This window comes from Episyrphus balteatus, chromosome 4 (assembly GCF_945859705.1).
Source record: "Episyrphus balteatus chromosome 4, idEpiBalt1.1, whole genome shotgun sequence".
NCBI classification, from domain to species: Eukaryota; Metazoa; Arthropoda; class Insecta; order Diptera; family Syrphidae; genus Episyrphus; species Episyrphus balteatus.
Window position 1 is genome coordinate 77,941,992 of NC_079137.1, and position 9,754 is coordinate 77,951,745.

General features: G+C 27.8%; 3 protein-coding genes across 3 annotated transcripts; 2 read left to right on the top strand and 1 right to left on the bottom strand.

Annotated features, from left to right (window-relative positions):
* Positions 1 to 338: 338 nt before the first annotated feature.
* Positions 339 to 1,015, bottom strand: LOC129919378 (uncharacterized). Its single transcript, XM_056000237.1, has 3 exons — positions 944 to 1,015; positions 557 to 883; positions 339 to 497 (listed from the first exon to the last, which is right to left on the bottom strand). Exons 1-3 carry the CDS (start codon positions 1,013 to 1,015, stop codon positions 339 to 341), a joined length of 558 nt encoding a protein of 185 aa, XP_055856212.1.
* A 3,363-nt stretch (positions 1,016 to 4,378) lies between these two features.
* On the top strand, positions 4,379 to 5,045 carry LOC129919379 (uncharacterized). Its single transcript, XM_056000239.1, has 3 exons — positions 4,379 to 4,450; positions 4,502 to 4,828; positions 4,887 to 5,045. Exons 1-3 carry the CDS (start codon positions 4,379 to 4,381, stop codon positions 5,043 to 5,045), a joined length of 558 nt encoding a protein of 185 aa, XP_055856214.1.
* A 3,482-nt stretch (positions 5,046 to 8,527) lies between these two features.
* Positions 8,528 to 9,141, top strand: LOC129919380 (uncharacterized). Its single transcript, XM_056000240.1, has 2 exons — positions 8,528 to 8,596; positions 8,665 to 9,141. The coding sequence occupies exons 1-2, from the start codon at positions 8,528 to 8,530 to the stop codon at positions 9,139 to 9,141; spliced, it is 546 nt and encodes a 181-aa protein (XP_055856215.1).
* The last annotated feature ends 613 nt before the right edge of the window (positions 9,142 to 9,754 follow it).

Genomic DNA, 9,754 nt, shown 5'->3' on the forward strand with positions numbered 1-9,754 from the left:
TTGCATTTGCATTTGCATTTGCATTTGCATTTGCATTTGCATTTGCATTTGCATTTGCATTTGCATTTGCATTTGCATTTGCATTTGCATTTGCATTTGCATTTGCATTTGCATTTGCATTTGCATTTGCATTTGCATTTGCATTTGCATTTGCATTTGCATTTGCATTTGCATTTGCATTTGCATTTGTATTGCACTATCATTTGGATTTGGATTTAGATTTGGATTTGGAGTAGAAAACCAAAACAAAACTTCATTAAATAATAAATTGCTTTGATATCTTTATTTTATTAAAAATCAACACAAAATAATATTCAATCAAAATCACAATTAACCCCTCAAAGTGTCACCTCTGCTTCCAAAGTAGCATTTGCAACGGCATCTCTTACTAGCTCCTTTTTTATATACATAAAAACTTTTACCATATAAATTCCATTAATGGCAACCATTGGTATACTTTTTCTATCAATTTTCATTTTTTTGATGTAATAGTCACCCTAAATAGAAATAGAAGAAACAAATCTTATTTTTATCATATTTGGACTTGTGTACTTACTTGCATAATTGGACATGTAATTGGGAAATTACTAAATTTTTTCAAACTTTGCGCCCATAATCTTGCAACAGTTTGACTCATAAATCCTTCCATAAGTTTGCACAGTTCAAAATCATAAGTGAAAAATTTCTTGTATTCAGTTTCTTGTTTGTTTTTCATAAAAAATCGCAATTCAACGCTAAGATCTTTTGTTATATCAGTTGCTAAGTGGGCTTTTAAGTCACCAGTTAGACCATTCGATCCAGGTGTAATACCAGCTTCACAAGAATCCACATATTTAGGATTAGGAATAACCGAAATTGTGATAAATTTTACTTGCACTTGTTTCTAAATTTAAAATAAAAAACTTTAAAGCAGAGATTTTTAATTAGATTAAAATAATATTACCGATTTCTTGCATTTAACTGATCCCATCGAAACGATAAGAATAATTAAAACCACTTGCATAATTATACGCATATTGTTCTTGTAAGAAATGCGGTTTATAATTAGAACAGAATTTTATGAAAAATCAATTGAAAACTAATAGTTTTGTTGTTCAATGCGTGGTTCTGCCAATTGAAGCTCATATCTGATTTATTTGTTTAGATCTTTAATGGCTACAAAACATTGCGTGCACCATTGTCATGCTTATTACTTTTTAAAATAATAAAATAGCTTTAAAAAACTTCAGTGTATAGATAACAACTTATAGATTACTAGTTGTTTGGTTATGTTAAACGGTTTGTTTAATTTTATCGATTTGGATCTTTCAGAAAAAGCTATACTTTGGTTAAGGTTCTAACTGAAATTTAATTTTGGCATTACCTTCTAGTACAATTTTCTCGGGAGAAGATAACTGCTTACCTGACCATTGTTGTAAAACAAGGCAATGTTTCTATTACATTATTATTATTATTAAATTAAAGGTTCACTATGGCGTATGTGTAACATTTTTTTTTTTAAGAAATGATTATTTTTTTTTAATAAATATTATTATCATGTAAATTTATCCATAAACGAAATTGAAAAATCTTAAATTTATTGCATTATAACATTTTTCAAAGAGTTGAAAAAAAAAAAAAATTGAAATTATGTCCATTATGTTGAATGAATGCAAATTCTTGTTTATAAAACATTTGATTTCATTTTCAATTCAAACAACGACTTTTTTTATTGCTTCAACTTTTATAAAAGTGTTTTATATAGGTACATAGAGAAAAAAGGCCACCTAAAAACAAGCGGATTCTGTACTAAGTTAAGCGGATTTTTGCATGGTTTTTCGCCATGATGAATTTCGTGTTATGCTCATTTAAAAGAAATCCACTTAATTTAAGCGGAAAATCTTCTTATTTTTAAAAACTTAGGACATAATGCGTATTATTTTCTATTTTAGGATTAAAAATGAGTCTAAACTATAGCTATTTTTTATTTTACAAGAAGACTTATTTTTTTTTTTGAAAAATACAGTTGAATTTTTTATATTAATGAAAACTTTAGTAAAAAACTGTGTTTTTCGGCTTTTCGACATTTAATCAATTGAATTAAAAATTTTTCGGATAAATGTATTTACAAAAAAGTATGACCATTTGTTCCACATTACAGTCTTTTATATAGAGATTTTTAGTTCAAGAAAATGTATTCTTACAATTTTCAGGACAAATTTAAAGAAAAAAAAAAATACTTGTAATCATCAACAGTTGAGTTCTACTTATTGTAAGTTTTGAATTGGCTTAAATACTTAAGAAATGAAAACTTGATGAATTCAGTTTAAAATACACTTTTGAATGGATAATATTCAATATTCAAAATAACAAAAAATTAATAAACGTATTAGTTTTTAGAGATTAACTTCCGCTTCTAATGTAGTATTAGCAACAATAGTTTTTGGTGTTATATTTTTAATGTACAAAACAACTTTCGCCATGTAAATTCCATTTACAGCAAGCATAGGAATGCTCTTTCTATCGATTTTCATTTTTCTGATGTATAATTCACCCTGTTAACATAAAATCAAAATTGAAAACAAAAATTAAAATAAATAAATTACATAATAAATATTACCTGTGTAATTGGACAAGTAATTGGAAAATTACTAAACTTTTTTAAATTTTGTGACCATAACCTAGCTACAGTTTGACTCATAAATCCATCCATTAGTCTGCACATGTCGAAATCATAAGAAAAAAATTGCTTGTATTCAGTTTCTTGTTTACTTCTCATAAAAAAAGCCAATCCAATGTGAAGATCTTTTGTTATATTGGTCACTAAATTTGTCTTCAGATCAAATGAACGACCATGTGATCCAGGAGTAATACCAACATCACAGTACTCCAAAAATAATGGATTTGGAATTGTTGAAATTGATAAGAATTTAACTTCCAATGCTCTCTAAAGACAAATAGATAAAAATTAATAGTGTCAGGGTCAAAAACGAACGTTTTAGAAAAACTTACTGATTTCTTACATTCGATAGATCTAAAAAATATGACTTGACTAAACAAAAGCACCCAGAATGTTACTAACATTATTCTTCTGTGTTAAGTTTTACTTTTTAATAGAATCAAGACTAATTCACCAAAAATGCGGAGTGGTAAGAATTGCATTAGTCACATAAACTAACCTACTTTACTATACTGATAATGTCGTGTCTAGCTCATGAGATCTTCGATAACATTGAATATAAATACAATGATTTGTTGTTGACCAAATTACATTTAAAACAATTAAATGAATTGTGGATTTGTTTAGCCAAGATAACAAATCATTTGAAATTGCTGTTTAAAAAAAGCTGTTTGGAGATTGATTTAAAACGAAAAAAGTTGAAAAAACCCTTTAGTCAAAATGATGATGAATAGTGTAAGCTAAAAGGTGGGCAGATTGTTTTTTATCTATCATTGAAAAAATTGTTTGAAAGTTGGTGTTTATTATTTAAATTTTTATTTTCTTCTAAAAATACATTTGAATGGCAATATTTTTTTGCCAATAAAAAACAAAGCGTTAACTGGGTTGCATATGGGTAGTAATTTTATTAAAATTTTGTACGTATGGTGATAATATTGCCGTTCATTTGATATATTACACATAAAATTACGTGCTCTACAAGTGACTTAATCTTAAATTAAAAAAAAACTTGAAAATACCTCAAAACACCTGCCGATGACCAGCCACCAGTGTAGGTATTACCGTAATCTCATTTTGAAATTTCGACATGGTTGGCTTTAAAAAATTGTAACATTTTTTTTAGATGTCGTACAAATATGATTGAAACATTATATTAAAGCTTAAATAATAAGCTTTCAGATGATATAGAATTTATTATTGGTTGTCATATAAAATAATCGACTTTAAGGTGATGGAAGAAAAAAAGCATTGATTTTCTTGCTTTTTTGGATGAAAATTGATTGGCTTCAAAAAATTCTAGCTCTTTTTGCAGATGTCGGACAGACATGATTGAAGAAAATATTTAAAGCTTAAATAACCTTTCATATGATAAAAAATTTACTATAGGTTGTCATATCTAATAAAATCCAAAGCAAAATAGAAAGCAATAAAATTTAACAAACCTTTTTCCATTACCCAAAAATTAGTTATCTCGTTTAATATACCTAGTTTTTTTTTTTTGTTGTTGTTGAGTTTTTAAGTAATTAGTTTGACAATGGAACATCTCATATTCCATGACCAAGCAGCTATTAGAGATTTCATATCATAACAACACAAAATAAATTAGACATATGTGCATGGTAAAATATTTCTGCCGCAAGTTAACCAACCATACCATTTGTGTTAGGAGATTGTTTTTTATAAAATAATTTAACCGCAATAGTGTAAAAAAAAAAAACAATGAGAATAAAATTGCAGATTATTTTGCTTATTCTTATTCTGCCCATGGAGCCAATCAAGAGCAAGAAAACAGTAATTTTATTTTCAAGATTTATTTTGAAATATTCAATTTTTGTCTTTTAGAAACGAGTGAAAGTAAGATTTCTAACAGTTTCTGTAATTCCCAATTCTTCACATTTGGATTCTTGCGAGGCTGGCATTACACCTGGATCGAAAGGTCTAATGTTTGATTTTAAAGGTCACATAACGACCAATATAATAAAAGACTTTAGTGTTGAATTGCAATTTTTTACGAAAAGTAAAAAAGAAGCTGATTACAATAAATTCTTCACTTATGACTTTGAATTGTGCAAACTAATGGAAGGATTTATGAGTCAAACTGTTGCAAGATTATGGGCACAGAGTTTGAAAAAATTTAGTAATTTTCCAATTAAATGTCCAATAATGGCGGTAAGTGATTGAGATTCTATTGTTTTAATTAGTACATTTTTGTTAACTTTCTTTTAAGGGTGACTATTACATTAAAAGGATGAAAGTTGATAGAAAAAGCATTCCTATGGTTGCCATGAATGGATTTTATATGGTTAAGGTTCAAATGTATATTAAAAAGGAGCCGGCTAGAGATGTCTTTGTCAATGCTACTTTGGAGGCAGAAGTTACACTTTAAGTGATGTCATGTGAATTTTATTTATTTTCATAGGGGTCACTGTTAAGTCTTTCAGTTGACATATAAATCGATTAAATAAATTAAATCGAAAATGTTTAAATACACTGAAAAAATAAGAATAAGCATTAAGATCATTTTTTTTTAAATCCTATCTATTTAAAATAATAAGATTTCTAATAAATTTTTAACGGAGTCCGTTCAATTTAAACGGACTCCGTTTAAATTAATATTTAATTTATATTTAATAGTTTACAATCAATATTTTGAAAAAGTAAACAAAAATTCAGTACAATCATCTTGAATACTTGATAGCTTGTTGGTTGAATTTTTGCACTTAGATACCTACAAGAAAATGCCCACTTTGACATAATTGTGCTCCCTAATTTTCAAAATGAGTTAAAAATAAAACTATTAGTGTGTGTTTTTTTGTTTTCTACATATATAGATTTTGTGCAAAAAAACGACATCGGGATTTTTGAAATCCGTCCAAATGTTTGGCACCACTGTAGATACACTTTGGCAGCTGTCTGTCAAAAATGTGCCGTGCTCATGTTTTTTTATTTACTCCGTAGTTTTATGGCCACACAAAACCAAAACCATTCGTATGGCCAATGCATCCATGTTTGATTCAAAATTTTTTTTTTAACAAAATAAAAAAATTATTTTGATATTCTAAGCTACATTTTAAGACCATGACCACTAACATTAGCTGCGTCGTTCTAGTGTTATACGCGTTTGAAAGTAGCCATATTGAAATATTTTTTTGATTTCTTAAAAATCAAACGTGGAAACTTTTTTATTTTTATTTCTAATTTTTCGAAAAAAAACTTTAGTTATTTATATTATTTACTAGCTGACCCGGCGGACTTCGTTCCACCTTTTCAAGTATTTATTTCCAATTTTTTATTTTCCAATATTAACAGAAATCTGAGAATGGGCCAACATCTAGATTTTAACAGCTTTTTTTCCATACCCCTAAATGCTTAGGGTGGTCCAACCAAATTATTTTTATGAAGTAACTTAATATTGCATTCGTTTGCATATTGCATTTGGCTTAACTTTTATAATAATAAAACACTTATATTTGTTTCTTGTAGTCCGTAATTGAAATTATTCAGTTAATCTAATAAAACTTTAAAAATGAACAATTAAATTAACTAATTACCATAAAGCTTGCGGGTTTTTTAATATTGCATTTGGCTTACCTTTCAAATTAATAAATATTTACTAAACCGTTTTCCACAAAATTTGATTTATTTGACATCACAATAATAAAATATTTATATTTTTCGACAGAAAAAAATTGTTCACAATAATAAAGCACTTTATTTTTCGACAAAAAATCGCGATTAAAAGACATTGGTTGATCTTAGAATGCTTTTAATTTGAAGTTGGATGTACCTATTGGTTAAAAGTGAATCATACAAAAATTAAGAAAAAAAAAATGTTTTCTCAGAAATAAATAAAAAAAAGTTTATGGTGGACCAACCTTACCATTTATATGTATGAAAAATAGATGTTGGCTGATTCTCAGACCTACCCGATATGTGTACAAAATTTCATAAAAATCAATTCAACCGTTTCGGAGGAGTTTGGTAACAAACACTGCGACATGAAATTTTTATATATATATTAGATATATATGTTCAACAATCTTATCAGGATCCATTTAAGACTTTTATCTGAAAATTGCATTGCGTATATCTCGAAATATTAACATTTCAATGCAACCATGTCAAACAAATTTTTGATTACACTGGTTAACAAACAAAACAAAAATATATTTTTCTGAAGGTTTTCATTGTGCTGAATTCGAATTCGAAGTCAGAAAAAATTTATCAGCTCCCGTTTTTGAAATTACCGTTAGAAAATGCAAAAAAAGTTTTTTTTGACTACTTCGGACCTTATTCTTTAATATAAGGAAAATTGTTAGAAGTTATTTAGTAATGGGTTCTATAAAAACTTTTTTCCTTCTTTCAAAAACTCTTTCCGATATCTTTGTCATTGCCCGAGATATCTTAAAATGAAATAAGTGGCTTTGGCTTCATATATCATAAAGGAGATAATGACTTTATAAAATTCATGAAATATGCAAACAACTGAGAATATCTCTCCAAGTAAAAAAGATATCGGAAAAATTTAAACAGATTTAAAAAGATGGAAAATAGTTCTTATAAAATATGTTACTAAATATGCTCAAACAATTTACCTTATATAAAAGAACAAGGCCCGAAGTACTGCATTTTCTAACGGTAATATTTCAAAAACGGGAGCTGATTAATTTTTTCTGTCTACGGATTCGAGTTCAGCACACCGGCAACAAAAAAAAAGTTTAATTTTGTTAACCAGTGTTATTTTTGTCTATGAGAGCTTTTTTCAAACCTCATTTTCTCCGATTTCTCCTCGATGCCGTTTTTTTGCACAAAATCTATATAAATAAAAAAAAAAACACACTTATTATTATATTTTTTATATAAATACTAGTTTTATTATAATAGACAGCAAGTCTTTACACGTTATGTTTATTGAAGGAGTACATATTAAACTTAAACATTTCCGATAACTCTTTAAATTTCGAAAACCTTAAAGAAAATTCTTCGACTTTTGAACAAATACATATTAGTGATAAAAATTCTTCAATTATTTTTACTTCATCTTTTTAATAAACATTATTAAAATCACATTAAATTTGTTTGAAGTTAAGAAAACACTTTTTTTCAACATTTATCTTTACTTCAAATTTGCAGATTAAATGCAATAAAAAAAAAAAAACTTAACTTGATATTTACAGCTGATGCTGTTGCCCAAAAGTGCTATTAGATTACGTACTAGTTATATTTCATCTCAGTTCACTTCGTTTCATAATATTGTCAGGGGTGAAAAAAAAACGAATAAGTGTTTCATTGCTAAGCAAAAAAAAGTTGCGCATACGCCGTAGGGACCGTTTTTAATAAGGCAAACCTTAATAAATTATAGATTATGAAATATTTCTATGACTGACAATAAAATAAAACAAATTGAATATTGACTGACTTTTCAAAACATGAAGATAGAAATTTTGTTTGGTTTTACAGTCAAAATCTAAAATGCAGATTTTTTAGGTAGGTATTAATAAAAGTATAATGAAAATTCTTTGTATTTTTTTTGGAATTCGCAAAACCTAATTGGACTTTCATTATATTTAGTAAAATATGAAAATATTTGCGCATGAAGATTTCAATCTCACAAATTAAATAAAAGACTACAAATTGTAGGTATATCTCCATTTAAATCAGCATAAATTCATTAATGATTTTTAAACGTTTTTTTAAACTCAAAAATGAAGCACGCCATTTTCACACATGAGTAGCTATTCCCATTGATATAAAAAAGATCTCATAACATCACAAAGTTCATCAATTCTTTAAGTTCAACTATTCTAGTTTGTGCTGAAGTATAATTCTCATTAGAAGCCACCACATAGAAGAAAGAAGAAGTACACAATGATTACAATACTGCAGCTGTTTTTGTTTATTCAAATTGTATTGATAGGTTCTATCGAATGCAAAAAAGTAAGTTTATCTCATATGTATAAATATTTACTCTTTCTTTATTGAAATTTTTCATTTATTTCCTTCAGGAAGTTAAATTTCTATCAGTTTCAGTTAATCCTAATACTAAATTTCTAGAATTTTGCGATGCTAGCATTACACCCGATTCAAATGGTCATTCACTTGATCTAAAAACACGTTTATTGGCACCCATTCAGAAGGACATTCACGTCCGATTAGATTTCTTTATGAAAAGTAAACAAGATTCTGAATATAAAGAATTCTTTGCATATGATTTTGACGTTTGCAAACTTATGGATGATTTTATGAGTCAAACTTTAGCTAGATTATGGATGGAAAATATGGTAAAATATACCAATATTCCCTTTAAGTGTCCAGTTGCAGAAGGTGAATATTACATTAAAAAGCTGGTAATTGATGAGAAAAGCCTTCCGATGGTGGCTGTGAGTGGAATTTACATGGTTAAGATTCTTACTTATGTTAAAGAGGCTACACCGGAGAACACTCTTGCCAGTACTACCTTGGAGGTTGAGGTTAAAGTTTAAATAAAAATATGTTCCAAATTTATTTAATATTATCCGAAGCACTAAAAAATTAAATTTGGAAAAGGATTTTGGGTTCCCAAAATAAAAAATAAACCAAATTTGAGAATTTGAAAAAGGAAATTTATTTTTTTTTAACTTTATAAACCACTTTTTCAAAAAACAAAACAACCCACATTTATCTCCCTTTTTATTTACTTAACCTTAAAAATATATTGAAATCATTTGGCACTGTGATTCCATTTTATTGAAATTATTTTCCTGTCACTTTTATGTGCCTTCAACTCTTGGTCCTGGCTGATGATGATGGTTCGTTCTTTTCAATTCATGCTGTCCTTAATATGTGAGTGGCAATTAGACTTCGATGCCATTTTAATGAATACTTCTCCGACATCCTTTTAAACTCGAGAGTGTCCCTTTCAAGTTTCGAAAGGAGAGCAATATAGAGACAGGACATGTTGTTGGTTGATGCTGGTATAAGAATATTTTGTTGAAAAAAATCCTGGTATACTTTACCTACACTTTTTTACTTAAACTTACGAGATGGTTTTTTTTTTTAGTCATTTGGTTTTATGAACACTGCTGCCCTTTGCCGCACCCATCGTAGCAATATTCG

Coding starts and splice junctions, on each gene's coding strand:
- LOC129919378 (XM_056000237.1), bottom strand. CDS start 1,015: ATGCGTATAATTATGCAAGTGGTTTTAATTATTCTTATCGTTTCGATG. Junction 884..943: donor CAGTTAAATGCAAGAAATCG/GTAATATTATTT, acceptor TTTTAAATTTAG/AAACAAGTGCAAGTAAAATT. Junction 498..556: donor TTACATGTCCAATTATGCAA/GTAAGTACACAA, acceptor ATTTCTATTTAG/GGTGACTATTACATCAAAAA.
- LOC129919379 (XM_056000239.1), top strand. CDS start 4,379: ATGAGAATAAAATTGCAGATTATTTTGCTTATTCTTATTCTGCCCATG. Junction 4,451..4,501: donor CAATCAAGAGCAAGAAAACA/GTAATTTTATTT, acceptor TTTGTCTTTTAG/AAACGAGTGAAAGTAAGATT. Junction 4,829..4,886: donor TTAAATGTCCAATAATGGCG/GTAAGTGATTGA, acceptor CTTTCTTTTAAG/GGTGACTATTACATTAAAAG.
- LOC129919380 (XM_056000240.1), top strand. CDS start 8,528: ATGATTACAATACTGCAGCTGTTTTTGTTTATTCAAATTGTATTGATA. Junction 8,597..8,664: donor GTTCTATCGAATGCAAAAAA/GTAAGTTTATCT, acceptor TATTTCCTTCAG/GAAGTTAAATTTCTATCAGT.